A 24,521-nucleotide genomic window follows, 5' to 3' on the forward strand; every position below is an offset into this window, starting at 1 on the left:
TAAAAAGGGGCACTACGCAGCGGTGTGCCAGTCCCGTGGGGTCGCCGCTATCTCCGAGGAACAAACGGGACCACGGACTCAACCCCCCCAGCGACCCACGGGCGCCGCTATTTTGCGCCCCGGACACCACGAGGGGGGGACGGGCTACGCCATCTTACTACCCACGGGCCGCGTGCGATCCATGGGAGCGGCCATTTTGTCCACCCCCGACCACGTGCGACCCATGGGAGCGGCCATTTTGTCCACCGCCGACCACGTGCGATCCATGGACGCCGCCATCTTGGCTGACAGGCAAGGACCCCAGCGTGGACGGCTCCACACTGCCTGAAGACAACGATCTGATGCACCAACCACGTTTGGCATCGGTGACCCTCGACCAGTCGCGGCCCCAGATGCTCCAGACGACGACAAAGGTGCTGGTGAACGGGCACGAGACGCCGTGTTTGATCGACTCGGGGAGCACGGAGAGTTTTAGCCACCCAGACACGGTAAGACGCTGTTCCCTTGTAATTCGGCCAAGCACCCAAAATATTTTCCTGGCGGCGGGATCCCACTCCGTTGCAATCAAAGGGTTCTGCATCGCAAACCTAACGGTGCAGGGGAGAGAGTTCAGAAATTACCGGCTGTACGTCCTTCCCCACCTCTGTGCTCCCACCCTCCTGGGGTTGGACTTCCAATGCAACCTCCAGAGCTTAACATTCAAATTTGGCGGCCCTATACCCCCACTGACTATCTGCGGCCTCACGACACTCAAGGTCGAACCGCCTTCCTTGTTTGCGAACCTCGCCCCGGATTGCAAACCCGTCGCCACTAGGAGCAGACGGTACAACACCCAGGACCGGACGTTTATCAAGTCCGAAGTCCAGCGGCTGCTGAAGGAAGGCATAATTCAGGCCAGCAATAGTCCCTGGAGAGCCCAGGTGGTCGTCATGAAGGCCGGGGAGAAGCAAAGGATGGTCGTAGACTACAGTCAGACCATCAACAGGTACACGCAGCTAGACGCGTACCCTCTTCCCCGCATATCCAACATGGTCAATCGGATTGCACAGTACAAGGTCTTCTCCACCGTGGACCTTAAGTCCGCCTACCACCAGCTCCCCATTCGCCACGGTGACCGCAAGTGCACTGCCTTCGAAGCAGACGGACGGCTATACCACTTCTTAAGGGTTCCATTCAGCGTCACGAACGGAGTCTCGGTCTTCCAACGGGAGATGGACCGAATGGTCGACCAGCACGGTTTACGGGCCACGTTCCCGTACCTCGACAACGTCACCATCTGCGGCCACAACCAGCAGGACCACGACGCCAACCTCCGCAAATTCCTCCAGACCGCTAACGCCCTCAACCTCACCTACAACGAGGAAAAATGCGTGTTTAGCACCGACCGTCTAGCCATCCTTGGCTACGTGGTGCATAGTGGAGTGATAGGCCCCGACCCCGAACGCATGCGCACCCTCATGGAGTTCCCTCTCCCCCACTGTGCCAAAGCCCTGAAACGCTGCCTGGGCTTCTTTTCTTATTACGCCCAGTGGGTTCCTCAATACGCAGACAAGGCCCGTCCGCTAATCCAGTCCACTACTTTTCCCCTGACGACAGAGGCCCGCCAGGCCTTCAGCCGCATCAAAGCGGATATCGCAAAGGCCACGATGCGCGCCATCGACGAGTCCCTCCCCTTCCAAGTCAAGAGCGACGCATCTGACGTAGCTCTGGTGGCCACTCTCAACCAAGCGGGCAGACCCGTGGCCTTTTTCTCCCGGACCCTCCATGCTTCAGAAATTCGCCACTCCTCAGTAGAAAAGGAGGCCCAAGCCATAGTGGAAGCTGTGCGACACTGGAGGCATTACCTGGCCGGTAGGAGATTCACTCTCCTCACTGACCAACGGTCGGTAGCCTTCATGTTCGATAATGCACAGCGGGGCAAGATCAAGAACGACAAGATCTTGCGGTGGAGGATCGAGCTCTCCACCTACAATTATGAGATCTTGTATCGTCCCGGAAAGCTGAACAAGCCGTCCGATGCCCTATCTCGCTGCACTTGTGCCAATGCACAAGTGGACCGTCTCCAAACCCTCCACGAGGACCTCTGCCACCCGGGGGTCACTCGTTTCTACCACTTCATAAAGGCCCGCAACCTCCCGTACTCCGTCGAGGACGTCCGAACAGTCACCAGGAACTGCCAAATCTGCGCAGAATGCAAACCGCATTTTTTCAGGCCAGATAGAGCGCACCTGATAAAGGCTTCCCGTCCCTTTGAACGCCTCAGTTTGGACTTCAAAGGCCCCCTCCCCTCCACCGATCGCAACACGTACTTTCTTGACGTTGTTGACGAATACTCCCGTTTCCCCTTCGCTATCCCCTGCCCTGACATGACCGCGGCCACGGTGATTAACGCCCTATCCTATGCACCATCTTTACACTGTTCGGTTTCCCCGCCTACATCCATAGCGATAGGGGGTCCTCCTTCATGAGTGACGAGCTGCGTCAATTCCTGCTCAGCAAGGGCATAGCCTCGAGCAGGACGACCAGCTACAACCCCCGGGGGAACGGGCAGGTAGAGAGGGAGAATGGAACGGTCTGGAAGACCGTCCTACTGGCCCTACGGTCTAGGAGTCTCCCAAATTCCCGCTGGCAGGAAGTCCTCCCGGATGCCCTTCATTCTATCCGGTCCCTGCTGTGCACCACCACGAACCAAACGCCGCACGAGCGCCTCCTTGTCTTCCCTAGGAAGTCCGCTTCTGGAACGTCACTTCCGACCTGGCTGGCAGCCCCGGGACCCATTCTGCTCCGAAAACATGTGCGGGCGCACAAATCAGACCCACTGGTGGAGAAGGTACACCTACTCCACGCCAACCCGCAGTACGCCTACGTGCCGTACCCAGACGGCCGACAGGACACGGTCTCTCTGCAGGACCTGGCGCCCGCCGGAGCTTCCCTACCCCCTCAACACAAATCACCTCCCCCTCACTCCCGCCGGTGCACCCCACAGCCACCCCCTTCCAGGGGGGATCAGTTCTCCTCCCAGGCCCATCCAGGGGTAAGGAAACAGAGAGGGATAGCGCGATGCTCCCAGAGTCGACCGGACCCGAGCCAGCACCACCACCACCACCCGGGCTGAGACGATCGGAGACGGCGACCAGAGCACCATCTCGACTCATCGAGTCGACTTAAGATGTATATAATCCAGTGGCCCAGTAAAAGCGGCATGGTTGTATATAGTTCAATGGTTAAAGTACCGACCCTGAAAACCCCTACCACCATACCCACCCACCACCACCGCCGGGTTCCTGTTTAACAAGGGGAGAATGTGGTGGTATGTATTAGGGGTAATACGGTACACCATGAATGCCGAGGGGCTATTGGAGGACAGATGCTGGGTCCCGATTGGATCTGCCGCCTACTGGGCTCCACCCAGATAGGCGGGGTATAAGAACCCGTTTTACTCCCCGCAGCTGCATTCTGTGACTGAGATGCTGGGGAACAAGTCTGCTCAATAAAGCCTTGATTGAAGTTCTCTCCGTCTCGCCTCGTGTGTGATCGATGGTGCTACATGCGGCAGGACATACAAGCGGAAATTGTCAAAATTCCTGCCTTGGACAGTGAGGTTCGCTAGGCAGAACCCCTTTGTCTCCACCGAGTGTGACCCGGAGGCCAGGGAAATCCTTTGGTTTACAGGGTGGGTTACAAGTGAACAGCGCCTTACCGTGTCGGGGTGAACAAAGCTTTCCGTGCTCCCAGAGTCAATCAGGCAAGACGTCTCGTGGCCGTTGATGAGGACCGTCGTTGTAGCCGTTGCGAGTGTCCGGGGTCGACTTTGGTCCAGTGTCACCAAGGCCAGATGGAGCAGTTGCGAGTTCTGATCGGGCAGCGTGTAGTCTGCCGTGCTGGGGGCCTGGGGCCTCATCCAAGATGGCGTCACCCATGGGTCGCACATGGTGTCCGGGGATGAACAAGATGGCGGCGGTGGTGGACAAAATGGCGGCACCCACCCGTCCAGCGTGGTGTCCGGGGGGCAAGAGGGCCACGCCCGTGGCCCTAGGATAGGGCGGTGGCGGTGAGCGCTGGCCGGTCGGGGCCTGAAGGGGGGGTTGCCGAGGCGGTCCGGAGTCGCTGGAGACCGCGGGCCTGGCAGACCCCCACAAAGTGGCCCTTCTTGCCGCACCCTTTGCAGGCGGCGGTGCGGGCCGGGCAGCGCGGGCGGGGATGATTCGCCTGCCCGCAGAAGAAACAGCGGGGCCCGGCGGCGTTAGCGGGCCGTCTTGGAGCGCAGGCCTGCGGGGTCAGGGGGAAGGTCTGTGGGGCTGCCGCTGCGGGGTGCCACGCAGCCCAGGGGGCCGCCGCGTGGTCGGGCGCACAGGACTGCGTGTTTTTGTAGGCAACGTCCATGGACCCTGCCAGGGCCCGTGCCTCTCTCAGTCCCAGGTGTCCTTTTCTAGGAGTCTTTGGCGGATATCTGAGGAGCTCATATCTGCTACGAAAGCATCCCTGATTAAAAGTTCCGTGTGCTCGCTCCCCGAAACTTGCGGGCAGCCACAGTTTCGGCCCAGCACCAGTAGAAATCTTCCAACGATTCCCCGGGGCTTTGCCGTCTAGTCGCAAGTAGGTGACATGCGTAGACCTGATTTACAGGGCGGATATAATGTCCTTCTAACAGTTCGATCGCGGCATCATAGTCCTCCGCCTCCTCGATAAGGGGGCAGACCCCAGGGCTGACCCGTGAGTGCAGGAGATGCATTTTCTGTCCTTCTGAGGGGGTGCCTCCGGCCGTCTCGAGGTAGCCTTTAAAGCACGCCAGCCAGTGTTTAAATATTGCAGCCGAGTTCTCCGCGTGGGGGCTGAGTTGAAGGCACTCCGGTTTGATTCGGAGATCCATCCTTCAAGCTTAAGTCTAGTAGATTAAATTGATGCGCGATCAATTACACTCAAGACGAAGTGATTTCTAACTGAAGGCTTTAATCTACTAGAACTTGTTCCCCAGCAGCTTCGGTACAGAAAGTGAAGGCTGCTGGGACGGCACCGTTTCTTATACTCCGCCTGTCAGGGCGGAGCTACGTAACAACAGCCAATGGTAAACTCCTGGGTCTAACCAATGGTCATCAGCCTCTTCGGTACCGCAATACCTGGTACCACCACAATGATCCATGTGTTTCTCGGCACTGTGGGTGCTGCAAAACGTGGCTAAACGCCCTCGCTCGGGGACTTTGTTCCCTTTTGGGAAAATATTGTCGGTCTGATTGCTCCATATCCAGTAATGTATGAACAGAAATATTCTCCAACTAAGTATAGGTCAGCCATTGTCTTAATTTCCCACCAGCAATAGAATCTATCCCTCTCTCTGGGGTTGGTGCAGACAGTTTGTAACCTTGGTGTTATACTTCAATCCAAGATGAGTTTCTGATCTATGCTGCTCTTGTTTGGCCTTGTTCTACACTGTAACCAATCACTGTTTGTTGATGCACCACTGTCAATGTACTCTGCCAATTATTCTTTTGTCCACTATGTACGCAGTGTGTACGTCCCCTCGGCCGCAGAAAAATACTTTTCACTGTACTTCGGTACATGTGACAATAAATATCAATCAATCAATCACATATCTGTCCATCATAAAGTCCGTCTGTTCCCATTTCTGTACTGAAATCAGATTCTGCCCACCTGCTCCTGAAACCCTCGTTCGTGCCTTTGTTACCTCGTCTATTCCAATGCTGTCCAAACCTGCCTCCCACATTCAATGCAATTTGCAGTCATTCAAAACCCGACTGTTCGTTCAACAAGTCCTGTTTCTGTATCACACCTGAGCTTGCTGACCTGGTTAAGCAGTGCTCAAATTTAAAATTCTCATCCTTCATTTCACATCCCACCATGGGTCTCACTCCTTTCTCTCTCTGTAATCTCCAACAAGCCGACAATGCTCCATGATCATTGTGCTGATCTCAGTCTGCCCCCTTGAGCATCCCATACTTTAGTCGCTCCACCATTGGCAGCCGTGCCTTCAGCTGTCCAGGCTCGAAGCTCTGGAATTCCATCCCTAAACCATGCGCCCTCCCTCTCCCCCTCTCTCCCTTTCCTCCTGCAACATGCTCCTTAACTTTTAACTGAGCTTTGCCCCAATATCTCCTTCTGTGGCTCAGTGTCAAATCCTCATAAAGCCCCCAAGACGCACTTTGGGGCAGTTTTTACTTTAACGGCGCTTTGTAAATGTAAGTTGTTAATCCTGTGAAGTGTTTTACAAATGTTAGGGTGGCACGGTGGTGCAGTGGTTAGCACTGCTGCCTCATGGTGCCGAGGACCTGGGTTCGATCCTGGCCTCGGGTCACTCTCCATGTGGAGTTTGCACATTCTCCCCGTGCCTACGTGGGTCTCACCCCTGTGAGAATATGTATATAAATGAAGGGTTAACAATTTGATGTGAATGCTTCCAACCACTAGATGGAGATCAAGAGCATCCACGTGAAACCTTGATTCTGTGAGTAGGTGATTAGGCGGGACAGAGAGTAGTCATGTTTTCAGAAGCTCTGTAGATAGAATAATAGTCTTAGTGTATTTGTAATATTCGTATCTTAGTAAGTTGGTTTAAATCTAGTTAGTTATAGAGTTAATTAAAAAAAACTTTGTTTAAAACATAGCTTGATGTCCTTTGTGAGACACTAAATTTCAAAGCCATCATCGTCCATAAAGCAAAAAACATCACAATCCCCACAACCCAATAAGATGTTCGGGATATGGACTGACCACACTAAAGTGCCCTGATTGGGAAAAAAAAGAATTAGGTACTTTAAACATTTTTAAAAAGTATTTAATCAATGTTTATTTTTTATTTATAATCTTTATTGTCAAAAGTGTGAGAAATGAGCGCGGTGTTTCTCACACAAGTAGGCTTACATTAACACTGCAATGAAGTTAATGTGAAAAGCCCCTAGTCGCCACATTCTGCCGCCTGTTCGGGGACACAGGGCGAAATTCTCCCGAAACGGCGCGATGTCCGCCGACTGGCGCCCAAAACGGCGCCAATCAGACGGGCATCGTGCCGCCCCAAAAGTGCGGAATGCTCCGCATCTTTGGGGGCCGAGCCCCAACATTGAGGGGCTAGGCCGGCGCCGGAGGAATTTCCGCCCCGCCAGCTGGCGGAAACGGCCTTTGTTGCCCCGCCAGCTGGCGCGGAAATGACATCCCCGGGCGGCGCATGCGGGGGGTCGGAGAATGACGCCCACAGAGGGAGAATTCAGAATGTCCAATTCACCTAACAGCACGTCTTTCGGGACTTGTGGGAGGAAACCGGAGCACCCGGAGGAAACCCACACAGACACCGGGAGAACGTGCAGACTCCGCACAGACAGTGACCCAAGCCGGGAATCGCTGTGAAGCAACAGTGCTATCCACTGCCCCGCCGTGCCATCCATTTTGTGACTGTCAGTGCAAGATTTTTAAAGCGATAGTGTTATGGTGAAGCACAGTGGGATGTTTTACTGGGTTAAATGTGATGTAGAAATGCAAGTGGTTGTTGCTGGAGCAAAGGCAAATTTGGGTTGAGGATGGATGAGGCAAGCCAGCTTGTAAGACTGAACAAGCCTCCTGCTGTTCCTGTGTTTACTGAGTTGAAGATCTAGGGCAATTAGTGTGCTTTTCACCGCAAGGCACAGCAACCAATTTCACCTGCTCCAAACAACACAAAACGCTGGCCAGAGTTTCAATGATAGATTATATTGTTGAGCTACCAACAGCGAGATTAAAATGTGCAAGTGAACCTCACTTCTACAGAAACATGACTTAAACTTGACATGGACGGACCCGGAAATGTGTTAATGAGATTTTTTTCCTGATTGCGGGGCTCAGTTTACCCTGCCCCCCCGGGCAGCTCCATCACATTGATGATTCTCCAGTGAGGTCCACAAATTAGAAGATTCTTTCTGAAGTGGCACCCAACAAGCGGAGATCGAACAAAGTGGAACCGCAGCAGTTTAAAAAGGAGCCCATAATTTTAAATTTAATTTTTAAGAATTAACTAAATGAAACACGGTTGTATTGGCAGTGTAAATGGTGCGAGTGCATCCTGGGAGTGAGTATTGCCATCCCAAACAGCAATATCTGCAGCATCTGCCTCGCAGGCGGCACGGTAGCACAGTGGTTAGCACTGTTGCTTCACAGCTCCAGGGTCCCAGGTTTGATTCCCGGCTTGGGTCACTGTCTGTGCGGGGTCTGCTCGTTCTCCCCGTGTCTGCATGAGTTTCCTCCGGGTGCTCCGGTTTCCTCCCACAAGTCCCGAAAGACGTGCTGTTCAGTGAATTGGACATTCTGAATTCTCCCTCCGTGTACCCGAACAGGCGCCGGAATGTGGTGACTAGGGGATTTTCACAGTAACTTCATTTCAGTGATAATGTAAGCTTAATTGTGACAGTAATAAAGATCATTATCATTATTACAAGAATTTCAGCTCATAATTGACATCACACCGAATCACGGAGGGTGGAGAGTTAACTGGACACTTTGATCCATGAGGTAGTCACACCTCTTAGGGTTAGGAAGTGGTAGAGATTTGGTGAGTGATCAGGGCATGACAGTGTGAGGGTGTAGGGGTTGGGGGCAGTGGCATAATGGGCACTGTCACTGGGCCACTCATTCAGAGGCCAGGATAATGCTCTGGAGACCAGGGTTCGAATCCCACTGTGGCAGGTGGTGAAATGTGAATTCCATAAAAATCTGAAAAGTCTAACGATCACCATGGAATTGTTATAAAAACCCTACTCGTTCACTAACGTCCTAGAGGGAAGGAAATCTGCCATCCATACCTGGTCTGGCCTACAAATGACTCCAAACCCCCAGCAATGTCTTCGGGACAACCAATAAATGACAGTGACCATCTCATGAATAAATAGAAAAGATTAATTCTGGCAGGATAGGTAGCCCCAGGTGCTATTATGCATGGGTCTCATTCTGTCCCAATTGGGACAAGGTGCAGGAGGTATTACGGTGGGGAGAGTGAAGAGATCATAAGAAAAAGAGAGTGTGAAGGACGAATTACCCTCTGAGTGAGGAAATTCCTTGTCAGCTCTGTTTTAAATGGAGATCCCACTGAGGAAAATATTTCGGTATCTAACCTGTCAAGCCCGATCCGCCTCCGGGTCGGAGAATCGGCGGGGGGGGGGGGGCGGCGTGAATGCCGCCCCGCCGCCCCGCCGCACCGACGCCGGCTGCCGAATTTCTTTGGGTGGGGGGGGGATCACGTCGCGCCGGTCGGGGGCCGTTGGCAGTGGCCCCCCCGGCAATTCTCCAGGCCCCCGATGGGCCGAGCGGCCGCCCGTTTTCGGCCTGTTCCGCCGGCGTGAATTACACAAGGTCTATACCGGTGGGACCTGGCTCTGAGGGCGGCCTGCGGAGCCCTCGGGGGGGGGTGCGGGGGGAATCCGGCCCGGGGGTGGGGGGGGGGGGCACGGTGGCCTGGCCCGCGATCGGGACCCACCGATCTGCGGGTGGGCCGGTGCGGTGGGGGCACTCTTTCTGTCCGCACCGGAGAAGAAACCCACTGCGCATGCGCAGGGATCACGGCAGCGGTTCCGCGCATGTGCCAGAATACGCTGGCGCTCCTGCACTTGCGCCAACTTGCGCCGACCGGCGGAGGCCCTTCGGCGCCAGTCGGCGCGTCGCCAATCACTCCAGTGCCGGCCTAGCCCCCGGAAATGCGGAGGATTCCGCAACTTCTGGGCAGCCCGACACCGGAGTGGTTCGTGCCGCTCTTGCTGCCAGTACGGCCGCCCTCTGGTTGGGGGAGAATCCCGGCCTTTATGTTTCAATAAGATCATCTCCCATTTTTCTAAATTCCAATGAATATATAGCCAACCTGTTCAACCTTTCCTCATGGAACAATCCCTTCATCCCTGGAATCAGCCTAGTGAGCTTTCACTGAACTATATCTCACATTAGATAATGATGCGAAAACTGGAGGCAGTATTCCGCTCCTGTCATCATTCCTTCCCCAACACCGTGGTCCCGTCTCTATCCTTGTTCCCTTCGCACAGCGCTCGCTGTGCAATCGCAGGAGGTGTAATACCTCCCCTTTTACCTCTTCTCTCCTCACTGTCCAACGCCCCAAACCTTCCTTCCAGATAAAGCAGCGATTTGTTCCAGTTCTTTCAATTGTAATCGCTTCTCACAACACAATCCCATTTACATTGGAGGCCCTGTGCAGACTGGGTGACCACTTTGCACATTACCTCTGTTCATTCCCAAGCATGACCCCTGACCGTCTGGTCACTTACTATTTCAATTCACCATCTTACTTCACATTGCTGTCCCTGACCTGTAACGTTCCAGCGAAGCCCAACACAAACTGACGAAACAGCATCTCACCTTCCCATTGGACACTTTACGCTCAGCGCTGAGTCCTGTCCCCCATTTTGATTTTTTTTGTCAAATGCCAGTCTGTACCGTGCTTTATATTGTTGTTGCTCGATGCTACACTCGGTCCAAAGCATCCTTGATGTCAAGGACAGACATCCCTCCTCACCTCTAAAAATCAGCTGTTTTGTCTATTTTGGACCAGGCTGTATGCGGTCAGGAGCTCAGTGGTTCTCGTGGAACCCAACCTGGAAATCAGCAAGCAGGGGATTACTGAGCAAGTATCCCGTGATAGCACTGTCGATGACACCTTCCATCAATTTACTGATGATTGGGAGAAGGCTGGAGGGCTGGTAATTGGCCAGGTTGGATTTATTCTGCTTTTGTGGGCTGGATATACCTGGGCAATTTTCTAAATTGTTGGGTAGATTCCAGTGTTGTAGCTCGACTGCAATGGGCAGCACGTTACCACAGTGGTTAGCACTGTTGCTTCACAGCACCAGGGATTGGCTTGGGTCACTGTCTGTGTGGAGTCTGCATGTTCTCCCTGTGTCTGCGTGGGTTTCCTCCGGGTGCTCCGGTTTCCTCCCACAAGTCCCGAAAGACGTGCTGTTAGGTAATTTGGACATTCTGAATTCTCCCTCTGTGTACCCGAACAGGCGCCGGAATGTGGTGACTAGGGGCATTTCGCAGTAACTTCATTGCAGTGTTAATGTAAGCCTACTTGTGACACTAATAAAGATTATTATTATTATAGAAGACTGCTACAGAAATGTCTGTTTGGGACAGTGGATGTACCCACACCTCACAGGTGTACCAAACACATTCAGATAGATAATAAATGCTGGCCTTGCCTGCGACGTCCACAACCCATGAACAAATAAAGAAGACTTTCACACCCGAATGCTGAATCTATTCTGGTGATGTGCCTCATGTCTGCTATTTACAATCGTACAGTCACGGGACTGCATCTTCAATGTGGAGCGAGAACCTGACACTCGGGGCCGGATTTCATGCCAGAGGCAGGAATTGGGTGGTGAGACTAATCCCACGTCCCATTCCCGCCTCCGTCCCGTGACTGACGCACGATGGTACTTTCCAGAAGGTCTGAGCCCGGAGTGTTAAAATAACTAGATTGAAATTGCGGACAGTCGAACATTGTACGAATAGGCAAAGTGTGTATTTTGTCATATCATTATCTATAATCTGCATCCTGCGGATTGGATAAGATCTTCCCAGTAGAAATTACAATACTAGTTTGCACTTATCCAGAGCAGTCAACACGATGCTTTTCACAGAGGCGTCAACAATTGATTCCAGGCATTGCAGGGCTGCTAATTTGCTAAGAAAAATAAACAGTGGGATTCTTCGCAGCTGGAGTCATTTTGTATTGCGAAGAAACAGTATCCCCCACTGCCATCCTCCAAGCCCATGTTTTCTATCAAGATCGGAGAATCTGCAGATTTAGGGAGACTGTCCCAGGCTGCAAATCAGAGCACAGGGCAGCTTTCTGCTGCTTCCTCAGTCAGCACCAGTGAGTTGGATTGCAGGCTATCTGGAGTCAAATGGGAAGAATCCTGGGGCTACATGACAGTAGTACGCAGTAATCACTGAAGCGGGGTGGCCTCGGTTTCAACACTACATTGTAGCATTTTAGAGATGTTTGGATTTAAGCTATGAATTGTCAAGCTAGGGATTGAGTCTTTCATCATCTGATTATCATCTTGTTACCAATTCAATGCTAAAGAAATTCCACTTATTGTCACTTGTTGATTATGGCATCGACAAGCAAGTATGATTATTGCATGGTATTGAGTCTGGGTGGGTGGTCAGCAGCTACAGTACAGCATCCTTCTAAATGGACACTTCAGATTTTTGATCCAGATTGGTGGCTATGAGGGGAGTTTGGAGAGGTTGGGATTGTTTTCCTTGGAATGAAGGAGGCTGAGGGGTGAGTTAATCAGGGGTGAGTTAATCAGGGGTGAGGAGGGGTGAGTTAATCAGGGGTGAGTTAATCAAGGGTGGACAAAATTATGAGGGGAAGAGATAGAGTGGACAGAATAAAGTCGTTTCCCCTGGTGGAGAATTCTAGAACCCGGAGACATAGCTTCAAGATAAATGGCAGAAGGTGCAGAGGGGAAATGAGGAAGAATTTTTTTACGCAGAGGGTAGTGGGAGTCTGGAACTCGCTGCCCGAGTTGGTGGTGGAGGCAGCGAATTCTACACACTTTTAATAAGTTCCTGGATCTGCAGCTTGTGCTGTCAGCTACCGGGCTGTGGACCGGTGCAGGCAGGTGGGATTGGAAAGGGTGCCTGGGTATCCTCGGGCTGGCATGGACAAGGTGTGCTGAATGGCCTCCTTCTGTGCTGTAACTTTGCTATGATTCTCCGATTATGATCAATAGATTTGAAATAAAACCGGAAAATGCTGGAAACACACAACAGGCCAGGCAGAGCGAGGGAGACACACAACAGGCCAGGCAGAGCGAGGGAAACACACAACAGGCCAGGCAGAGCGAGGGAGACATACAACAGGCCAGGCAGAGCGAGGGAGACACACAACAGGCCAGGCAGAGCGAGGGAGACACACAACAGGCCAGGCAGAGCGAGGGAAACACACAACAGGCCAGGCAGAGCGAGGGAGACATACAACAGGCCAGGCAGAGCGAGGGAAACACACAACAGGCCAGGCAGAGCGAGGGAGACACACAACAGGCCAGGCAGAGCGAGGGAGACGCACAACAGGCCAGGCAGAGCGAGGGAGACACACAACAGGCCAGGCAGAGCGAGGGAAACACACAACAGGCCAGGCAGAGCGAGGGAGACACACAACAGGCCAGGCAGAGCGAGGGAGACGCACAACAGGCCAGGCAGAGCGAGGGAAACACACAACAGGCCAGGCAGAGTGAGGGAGACACACAACAGGCCAGGCAGAGTGAGGGAGACGCACAACAGGCCAGGCAGAGTGAGGGAGACACACAACAGGCCAGGCAGAGCGAGGGAGACACACAACAGGCCAGGCAGAGCGAGGGAAACACACAACAGGCCAGGCAGAGTGAGGGAGACGCACAACAGGCCAGGCAGAGTGAGGGAGACGCACAACAGGCCAGGCAGAGCGAGGGAGACACACAACAGGCCAGGCAGAGCGAGGGAGACACACAACAGGCCAGGCAGAGCGAGGGAGACACACAACAGGCCAGGCAGAGCGAGGGAGACGCACAACAGGCCAGGCAGAGTGAGGGAAACACACAACAGGCCAGGCAGAGTGAGGGAAACACACAACAGGCCAGGCAGAGCGAGGGAGACGCACAACAGGCCAGGCAGAGCGAGGGAGACGCACAACAGGCCAGGCAGAGCGAGGGAGACACACAACAGGCCAGGCAGAGCGAGGGAGACACACAACAGGCCAGGCAGAGCGAGGGAGACACACAACAGGCCAGGCAGAGCGAGGGAGACACACAACAGGCCAGGCAGAGCGAGGGAGACGCACAACAGGCCAGGCAGAGCGAGGGAGACGCACAACAGGCCAGGCAGAGCGAGGGAGACACACAACAGGCCAGGCAGAGCGAGGGAGACACACAACAGGCCAGGCAGAGCGAGGGAGACACACAACAGGCCAGGCAGAGCGAGGGAGACACACAACAGGCCAGGCAGAGCGAGGGAGACACACAACAGGCCAGGCAGAGCGAGGGAAACACAATGAGTGTAATTTTCCCATTTGGGGATGAAGTGCCGTGGTGGGGGAGGAAACGTGGGATATTCCCAGCCTCAGCCACCGGCGAGAAAGCACACCAAGACCTCCAGCCCCGACCTCATTCCTTATGCATGGCTCCCCTGACCCACTGCTGTGGTGATCCGGGGTCAGGGTTGTGGGTGCCTTCAACCCTGAGCTTCGGAGGCAGCCCGAGGCATTGTTCAGGTGAATCCTGACATTGGCACGCCACGTTGTTCCAAACATCTTTCACGCCGGCGTGTTTTCCCACCGGCATGGCGGAACGCCCAGCGAGGGAGCCGGGAGCTTCACCTGCATTCCATGAAAATGATGCAAATGAGGTTCTCCCTGGTCTCTGGCAAGTTTTCTGACCCACCATGACGGACACCAGCGGAAGGTCAGGCTGTAAATTCACGCTGGATTGAAAGCGGTTTCTGGGTCTCCCGCTATATTTCCTCACCGTGCCCTTCATCGATCATGCCAATGGGGGCTTAGGAGAATTCAGCCTTGTGTTTAAGGCCAGGATTTAACATGGGTGCCCACTGGCTAAAAGATCAGTGGCTAGCTCGCCTACACTGGTCCTGGAGGTCATGACCAGGTTTTACGGTCGTCAAGCAATTCGCTGCCTCAGACTGTGGATTTCCCACAGAATCCCCCTCCCCAAATCACCCTAGACAGGACGCCCCGCCTCCAATAGCTGCTGGCCAATCACAGGACTGGAAGCCTGTTAGTCCGAGCGGCGGCACTACGGATGGTGCCACTGAGACTTGGACTAGGAGCAGCAATGGAGGCTGATGGAGCGGCTAAATGGGACAGGGTCACTGGGGTCAGTCAGGCAGGTCCTGGCCAGGAGTCAATCGAGAGACTGGAGGTGCTTTTCAAGCAGGAGTAGCCTTTACTTCCAGGGAGCTGGGGGGAGGGGGGGGGGGGCCGCAGGATTCCTGAACAAGAAGGAAACCCTCCCCCACTCTCCCAGAGCCCCATTTTGTCACAAGGTGTGGGCCTCCTGCCTCAATGGGGCTGGTTTAGCTCAGTGGGCTAACAGCTGGCTTTTCAATGCAGAACAAGACCAGCAGCGCGGGTTCAATTCCCGTGCCGGCCTCCCCAAACAGGCGCCGGATTGTGGCGACTAGGGGCTTTTCACAGTAACTTCATTGAAGCCTACTTGTGACAATAAGTGATTATTATTATTATACTGGTAAAATACCAGCAGTGGTGGGAAGATGATATTAAGTGGCCAATGATTAGCCACTTAATGGGCATGATGGCGCTGCCATCCCACCTGACCTTACACCTGCCGACACCTACTCTGCTTCCACTCTTGTTCAACTATCCCTCCTTATTCCGTGCACCGTCATCCCCTTTTTGCTGAATCACTCCAGTCTTCCACCATGGACCAATTCTGTATTAGCCCTTTCCCTATCTCCTCGTTCCCTACCTCTGTACTCACTTAGAACCTGTTGTATCGCTAACTTTTCCCATTAACCTGAAACATTCACTCTGTGTCTCTCTCCACAGAAGCTGCCCGGCCTGCTGAGCATTTCCAGCATTTTCACTTTTATTTATTGCGACGTATTTGTTTTTAATTCCTTGGCCTTTAAAGCCTTTAATAGCTTTGCCTCTCTCTGTCTCTGTAACCTCTCCAGTCTGACGGGCAGTAAAATCAAAAAACAGCCCCCCCAGCAGAATGTTTGATAAACCACAGCTCCCAGGCGTTGCATCGATAATTTCAGAGGAACTGGATAAATACTCAAAATGGGGAGAAAAAATATATATTCCAGGACTTTGGGGAAAGAGGAGGGGGGTGTGAGTATTTGGGTAAGTTTTAAAGAGCCGATGCAGGGACAATGGGTTGCATTGGGCTCTTTCTGTGCTCTGTGTTTCATTGATAAATACACCTTGACACAAACTCATTACCATATTCCAGCACAAAAACTCAGTTGTGAAATTATTGCAAAATGAAAGTGGTTTGGTTGCAATAACGGTGCTCTGAACATTTCATGATTTTGACTTTTGATATTTTGTTCTCAGATTGATACATTAATTGTATCAGTGGGAAATTACTGCTGCAGTGATGGCCATAATTTGCTTCCTCTCCAGTTGCAATTCTATTAGGAGGAAATGAGCAACAGTACTGAACGCTCGTTAACTGTTGAACAATGTGCTGCCAGGATCAGGCGGCAATCCAGACATGCTGATTGGAAATTAGCTCTGAACTTGAACGAGGAAAATAATCAACATTAAATTGTGAAGTTCAGATTTGAACACGGTGACGTTTAAAAATCCCGCACCATCCATCACCTGGGACATCTACGCCATCCAACACTCAGCAGTGGATCAGATAATGGTGCTTTGACTCAAAGGTTATGGTTACTGGAGCAGCACGGTGGTGCAGCGGTTCGCACTGCTGCCTCACGGCGCCAAGGTCCCAGGTTCGATCCCGGCTCTGGGTCACTGTCCGTGTGGAGTTTGCACATTCTCTCCGTGTTTGCGTGAGTTTTGCCCCTAAACCCAAAGATGTGCAGGATAGGTGGATTGGCCACGCTAAACTGCTCCTTAATTGGAAAAAAATTAATTGTGTGCTCGAAATTTTAATTTAAAAAAAAGGTTATGGTTACCGGCGCCATGGTAGCACAGTGGTTAGCACTGTGCTTCACAGTGCCAGGGACCTGGGTTCGCTTCCCGGCTTGGGTCACTGTCTGTGCGGAGTCTGCACATTCTCCCCGTGTCTGCGTGGGTTTCCTCCGGGTGCTCCGGTTTCCTCCCATAAGTCCTGAAAGACGCGCTGTTAGGTGAATTGGACATTCTAAATTCTCTCTCTGTGTAGCCGAACAGGCGCCGGAATGTGGCGACTAGGGGATTTTCACAGTAACTTCATTGCAGTGTTAATGTAAGCCTACTTGTGACAATAAAGATTATTATTATTAAGCCCTGCTCTAGGACTTGATCACACCAATTTAAGTCGTCTAAATTCATCAAGTACGCCTCACATCCTTCATTCTATTTTGTTTTAAATTATTTAACAGAACATGGCTGTCTCTAGTGTTTCGCAGTCAATAAAGCACTTTAGGAATGTCGCCATTGGTGTGACGTAGACACACAGAGCAGTCGATCTGTGCACAGCAAGATCCCACAGACATTACTGAATGAATGCCCAGGCTATCATGTTCTTTGGCCCAGATGGACAGGGGGAACACAAGCTCTCAGTGGAACAGTTTGCCTTTCCTGCTCGGAGTGTCAGCCCATTTAAAATAAACGATTGAACATTTCAGGGATTAGTGTGTGACATCCAATGAACTTTACCTATTCACCATAACATAAATCCCTTCCAAAGAAAATCTCATGCAACGTAATCAAGCGTGACATCTCTTCCTTGTAACTATAATAGCTTACTGTGAACCTCTGTCAGCTCTCCAGCCATTACATCCCTCGCACACACTTTGAACATTCCATTTACTAATACGGTTTTATCCGAGGTTAACTGAAATTATTGCGTTTAAATGCTTGGTGGAGTTTGTGGAAATTACCTCAGAGGATTGCTTCAGAGGGTAGAACAAGATGTGAGTTCATTCAGTGCTTGTTTAGCCTGTGCAGAATACACTTGCCAGGAGAATCTAAGTTTACATGTTGCTCACTTACATTTCGAACACAAGAATTAGGAATAGGAGCAGGCCATTTGGCCCCTCAGCCTGCTGCAATAATGTGACAGCTGTTCTGATTGTGGCCCTAACTGCACTTTGAACCACATTTACCATAAAGAACACTTGCTGATCCAAAATATACTTTTTTAGATTATTGTCACTTTTACATCTTCAAGGTTTGAAATAAAGCATTGGTTGGGATTTTCCCGACCCTCCCCACTCGGCGGGATCGTCAGGAATTTTGGCTGGGATATTCCGACCCTTCCCACTCAGCAGGATCATCTGAAATTCCCCCATTGATTCCCGGCTGCTAATTTTGGAATATAAAGGAGAGTCAGCACTTTCAGGATGAAAAGATCCCACAACCTTTATTCACCAGATTTGTGCGGGTTAGCTCAAAACATAAAAAGGGAGATTTATTTTTTCTTTTAGTGTGCCTCCATGTTGTCCCAAAGCACTTTACAGTCAATTGATAACTTTGAAATGTAGCTGAAGTCAGTTGATTAAAAGAGTAAATCATAGCTTCCACATACTTTAAATCATCTTTGTCCAATGCTGTCAGTAAGCTTCCTGCCACAGTGCACGTTTCTTCACCAATGTTCTGGTTAATCTGTCTTCTAACTGACTGGGTGTTTGGACTGTAGCTAGTTAACGAGCCTGTGCACTGGCCTCTGGCTCTGCTCCACCACCAGTTCACCTTGCAAAAATCAATTTCTGATTAAGTGTTCAAGTCGGGTTAGACCGCTTAGGGGTATTGCCAGGGTAGATGCTGAGAACATGTTTCCCCCCAGCTGGAGAATGGAGCACACAGCGTCACAGTGTAAGAATAAGGGGGTGGCCATTTGGGACCGAAATGAGGAGAAATTTCTTCATTCAGCGGATTGTGAATGTTTGAAATTCTCCACCCCAGAGAGCTTTGGTGTCCAGTCATTCAAGATGGCTATTCCTGTGGCGAGTAACTCACCTCCTGACCCCCACCCCCCCCCCCCCCCCCCGCCCCCCCCAAAGCCTGTCCACCATCGACAAGGCACAAGTCAGGAATGTGATGGAATACTTTCCACTTGCCTGGATGAGCGCAGCTCCAACAACACTCAAGAAGCTCAACACCATCCAGGACAATGTAGCCCGCTTGATTGGCACGCCTTCCACAAACATTCAAACCCTCCACCACCAACGAGTAGCAGCCGTGTGTACCATCTACAAGATGCACTGCAGTAACTCACCAAGGTTCCTTCGACAACACCACCAAACCCACGACCTCTACCATCTAGAAGGACGAGAGCAGCAGATACCTGGGAACCCCATCACCTGGAGGTTCCCCTCCAGGTCACTCACCACCCTGACTTGGAAATATATCGGCCGTTCCTTCACTGTCACTGCGTCAAAATCCTGGAACTCCCTCCCTAATTGCCCTGTGGGTGTGCCTACACCTCAGATACTGCAGCCGTTCAAGAAGGCAGCTCAGGATCGCATTATGAAGGGCAACTAAGGATGGGCAATAACTGCTGGCCTAAACAGCGACGTCCACATCCCGTACATGAATTTTTAAAAATGGATATGGGTAAATTTTCTGATACCAAGGGATTTAAGAATCTGGGAAGAGGGTTGGAAGGTGGAGTTGAATTAGAAAGTCGGTCATGGTGTTGTTCATAGAACATACAGTGCAGAAGGAGGCCATTCGGCCCATCGAGTCGGCACCGACCCATTTAAACCTTAATTTCCACTCTATCCCCATAACCCAATAACCCCTCCTAACCTTCTTTGGTCACTAAGGGCAATTTATCACGGCCTATCCACCTAACATGCACGTCTTTGGACTGTGGGAGGAAACCGGAGCACCGGGAAGAAACCCACGCACACACGGGGAGAATGTGCAAACTTCGCACAGTGACCCAGCGGGGAATCGAACCTGGGACCCTGGTGCTGTGAAGCCACAGTGCTATCCACTTGTGCTACCGTGCTGCCAGTAATAGCGTTAGGGCAGGCTCCAAGGGCCTGCTACTGATAAGTTCATCCAACAAAAATCCCCGCCAATCACTGCCCTACGCCCAGCCCTTTAAAGGAGGTAGTCTCAGATATTCACTACTCTCTATTTGAAGAAGTGGTTCCTGATTTCCCCCTTAACTGACCTGGCTCCAGTTTTTAGGTTATGACTCCTTCATCTGGGTGGAATGCCCCACCAGAGGAAATCATTTCTGTACATCTTTCCTATTAATCATTTCATAATAGAATCACAGTATCTCTCCAGCGCAGAAGGAGGCCATTCGGCCCATCAAGTCTGCACCGACCCTCGGAAACAGCACCCTACCCAGGCCGACACCCCCACCCTATCTCCATTGGGAGGAAACCCAGGCAGACACGGGGAGACTGTGCAAACTCCGCACAGTCATCTGAGACCGGAATTGACCCGGGCCCCTGGCGCTGTGAGGCAGCAGTGCTAACCACAGCATCAGTCAACCTTCTAAACTCAAGGGAACTAAAGGCTGAATCTGTGCACCCCGTTTAAACCCACAGTATCATTGTGGTGAATCTGCACTGGACCACCCCCCACCCCAAGGCCAATCTACCCATCCTGAGGTCCCTTGTCCCAAACTGAATGTGGTTATTCCAGGTAGTGTCTGACGAAGTTTCTGTACAACTAAAGCCTCACTTTACCATTGGCTCCAGAGTCCCTTTTGAGATCAAGGGAGTGCAGGATTTGTGATGTTACAATAGGTTTTGCTTTAGTAAAACTCTTCCTTGGGGAAGAGTGTTGGATTGTGCTTGAGAAGGAGGGAAATTGCTGGAGGAGCGATGCAATCGTCCTGACAAATGTCGAGAGGTTTAAACGTGCATGATAGAAATGGGGGGCTTTGCATGTGCGGAAATGTAATCCATGTCGCAGCTTTAAAGATGTCCAAAGTTGCGGTTGATATTTCTGTGTTTGCAAAGCACAATGGGCGAGAATGTTTGAAGCAGCTTTTCAGGGAGGTGATGTGGAGGATCCTCAGGTGAACACCTTCTAATGTCAGTTCATTTTGTTGTTGTGAAAACCACAGTTCTGGATGACGCTGCCTCTGACACACAGGATTACTATGTGTTGCATCGAGACTCTGTCCAATCCTCGGAGGCTAAGAAAAAAGAGTCCCCATTTCGTGCTAAGTGTCACGAAATCTTCTGCTGCCCCTTGAAGCAAGTGAACCACAGCGAGAACACAGACCTGGAAGGTTTGTCAATAAAGAATCCAAATGTCTTGTTTGTTCTTGTACGTGTGCCCCTGGGGTGTGCTGTGCTCTGGGTGGGGGGAGCCTGTGTAAATAATGCAGACCTTTGCGCTTGGGGGGGGGGGGGGGGGGGGGGGACAGTGAGCATTTCACGTCCCCCCTGTTGCTTGCCTGTTATGTCTACGAGCTTTGAGAACTCGTCGATGCTTGAACCGGAATCGCATGTGTGAGAATCCAGCTTGTGGCTTTGGGTGGAGGAAGCACCCAGAGGGGGTGGGATTGGGGGTAAGGAATGTTTTATTTGTCACTCACTTCATTCTCACTGCCTTACCTGGCTGTTTGAAAGTTGCTTGCTGTTATAAACCCCCCCCCCCCCCCACCAGTCTGTCCCTTTACAATAATTCACCTGGCTGAGAGAATGACACTGTGACCCGAATCTCTCTCTTTTTTTAATATCAATGCTTCTGCACATTTGCTCATGCAGACTTCATGCTGTTTGTATTCCATCGCCGGAGAAGCAGCCTTAACGTGAGAGCTGGAATGCGTTGCACCTGACAGGCGCGCCCTGCATGCGGATGGATGTCTGCCCTGTGCTTGGGAACTGTAGCAAAATGTGTTAAGTGGATGTAGTTCTCTCCACAGTGACCAGCGCAGCGCACCCGTGCGGCTGAAACACCAATTACAGATGCTGCAGAAATGGCCTTTATTCCCACAACCTCTTTGGTCCGCGTTTTTATTTTTTTAAAGAAAGGATTGGCGGCCCCCTGCTTCAGAACACCCGGGGCTGGGTTCAAAATAACCCAGCCAGAAAGAAGACTGCCTGGCGGGGCTTGAGGGGTGGAACACACACACACAGATACCAGCAACAGCACACTCACACCGTCTTGTGCACAAAGAAACAGGTCCCAAATAATAATAACAACCTTTTTTATTAGTGTCACAAGTGGGCTTACATTAACACCGCAGTGAAGTTACTGTGAAAGTCCTCTAGTCGCCACATTCCGGCGCCTGTTTGGGTACACAGAGGGAGAATTCAGAATGTCCAATTCACCTAACCTGCACGTCTTTGGACTGTGGGAGGAAACCCACGCAGACACGGGGAGAACGTGCAGACTCCGCACAGACAGTGACCCAAGCCGGGAATTGAACCCGGGACCCTGGAGTTGTGAAGCAACAGTGCTCACCACTGTGCTACCGTGCAAGTCTTCCCCTTTCAGTATCAAATGAAAAGATTCTGCTGTCCAGTGTATTAACATCCAGTTGAACCTTGGAAACTGCTGATAAAGGTTGTGTTGGATGACTATCATTTGCAGCTCTCTCCCCAGTTTAATCCCTCTCACAAACGATCCACGCCCCCTCAGTGATTCTACCTTGTCTCCCGTGTCTTTCACGCTGGGACTCTGCAGTTACCCAGTGAAACACAGCCTTTTTCACGGTGAAGTTGGTCAATAACAATGTGAATCACCAGGGCCCACCGCTGAACCCCACATGTCCCATTCCCGCGTTGTGGACATCACTGGTCAGGTCAGCATTTTATTGCCCAGATCCTGCTCGTCTGTATGCCCGGCCACTTCAGAGGGCCACGGTTTGAACCAAGCCGATTGCTTTGGGACTGACTCAGTGGGTCCAGACTGAGCGGGGGGGGGGGGGGGGACATCTTTCTCTAAAGAACATTTGTGGACCAGCTGGGTTTCTAATGACTGTTTCTCAGTTGTGTTTACTGAGATCATCTTATCATATCGGTATTTTAAAAACTGACTTTCAATCTGAATTGTCTTTGGTTTACCCCCTGCGCCCCCCCCTGTCCAAACATAACCCCTGCCCAAACTTACCCACTGTGCCCCCACCCAAACACACCCCCTGTGCCCGGACCAAACACACCCCCTGTGCCCCCACCCAAACACACTCCATGTGCCCCCGCCCAAACACATTCCCTGTGCCCCCACCCAAACACACCCTCTGTGCCCCCACCCAAACACACCCCCTGTTCCCGGCCCCCACACACCCCCTGTGCCCCCCCCCAAACACACTCTCTGTGCCCCCACCCAAACACACTCACTATGCCCCCACCCAAACACCCCCCCGGTGCCCCTACCCAAACATACGCCCTGTGCCCCCACCCAAACACTCTCCGTGTGTCTCCACCCAAACACACTCCCTGTGCCCCAACCCAAACATACCCCCTGTGCCCCCACCCACACATACCCCCTGTGCCCCCAGCCAAACATACCCCCTGTGCCCCCACACAAACACATTCCCTGTGCCCCCACCCAAACACACTCTCTGTGCCCCACCCAAACACACTCCCTGTGCCCCCACCCAAACACTCTCCGTGTGTCTCCACCCAAACACACTCCCTGTGCCCCCTCCCAAACATACCCCCTGTGCCCCAACCCAAACATACCCCCTGTGCCCCACCAAAACACACTCCCAGTGCCCCCACCCAAACACTCTCCGTGTGTCTCCACCCAAAGACACTCCCTGTGCCCCCACCCAAACATACCACCTGTGCCCCCACCCAAACATACCCCCTGTGCCCCCACCCAAACATACCCCTGCACCTCCAACCAAATATACCCCCTGTGCCCCCACCCAAACACACTCCCTGTGCCCCCACCCAAACACAATCCCTGCGCCCCCACCAAACACACTCCCTGTGCCCCCACCCAAACACACTCCCTGTGCCCCCACCCAACACACTCCCTGTGCTCCCACCCAAACATACCCCCTGTGCCCCCACCCAAACATACCCCCTGTGCCCTCACCCAAACATACCCCCTGTGCCCTCACCCAAACATACCCTCTGTGCCCCCACCGAAACATACCACCTGTGCCCCCACCAAAAATCATTCCCTGTGCCCCCACCCAAACACACTCCCTGTGCCCCACCCAAAAACACTCCCTGTGCCCCCACACAACACACTCCCTGTGCCTGGCCCAAACATACCCCCTGTGCCCCCACCCAAACACACTCCCTGCGCCCCCACCCAACAGACTCCCTGTGCCCCCACCCAACACACTCCCTGTGCCCCCTCTCAAACACACTCCCTGTGCCCTCACCCAAACATACCCCCTGTGCCCTCACCCAAACATACCCCCTGTGCCCCTACCCAAACATACCCCCTGTGCCCCCACCCAAACATAATCCCTGTGCCCCCACTCAAACACACTCCCTGGGCTCCCACCCAAACATCCCCCCTGCTCCCCCGCCCAATCACACTCCCTGTGCCCGGCCCAAATATACCCCCTGTGCCCCCACCCAAACACACTCCCTGTGGCCCCTTCCAAACATCCCCCCCTGCTCCCCCGCCCAAATACACTCCCTGTGCCCCCACCCAACACACTCCCTGTGCCCCCTCCCAAACATACTCCCTGTGCCCCCACCCAAACACACTCCCTGTGCCCCCACCCAAACATACCCCCTGTGCCCCCACCCAAACACACACCCTGTGCCCCCTCCCAAACATCCCCCCTGTGCCCCCACCCAAACACACTCCCTGTGCCCCCACTCAAAGACACTCACTGTGCCCCCACCCAAACACACTCCCTGTGCCCCCGCCCAACACACCCCCTGCGCCCCCACCCAAATGTACCCCCTGCATCCCTCCCAAACGTACCCCCTGTGCCCCCACCCAAACT

General features: G+C 52.6%; 1 protein-coding gene across 3 annotated transcripts in view; it reads left to right on the forward strand.

Annotated features, from left to right (window-relative positions):
- The window catches only part of LOC140421317 (fibroblast growth factor 13-like), an 818,086-nt gene that overhangs the window by 302,170 nt on the left and 491,395 nt on the right, over positions 1-24,521 (forward strand). For 2 of the 3 annotated variants that reach the window (XM_072505962.1, XM_072505963.1), the window contains exon 3: positions 20,718-20,885. The exons of the other annotated variant lie outside the window; for it this stretch is intronic. In XM_072505962.1, the coding sequence (XP_072362063.1) occupies positions 20,718-20,885 (168 nt within the window). The remainder of the gene's footprint in view (positions 1-20,717; positions 20,886-24,521) is intronic. 3 annotated transcript variants of the gene reach the window in all.

Source organism: Scyliorhinus torazame, chromosome 5 (genome assembly GCF_047496885.1).
Source record: "Scyliorhinus torazame isolate Kashiwa2021f chromosome 5, sScyTor2.1, whole genome shotgun sequence".
NCBI lineage: Eukaryota > Metazoa > Chordata > Chondrichthyes > Carcharhiniformes > Scyliorhinidae > Scyliorhinus > Scyliorhinus torazame.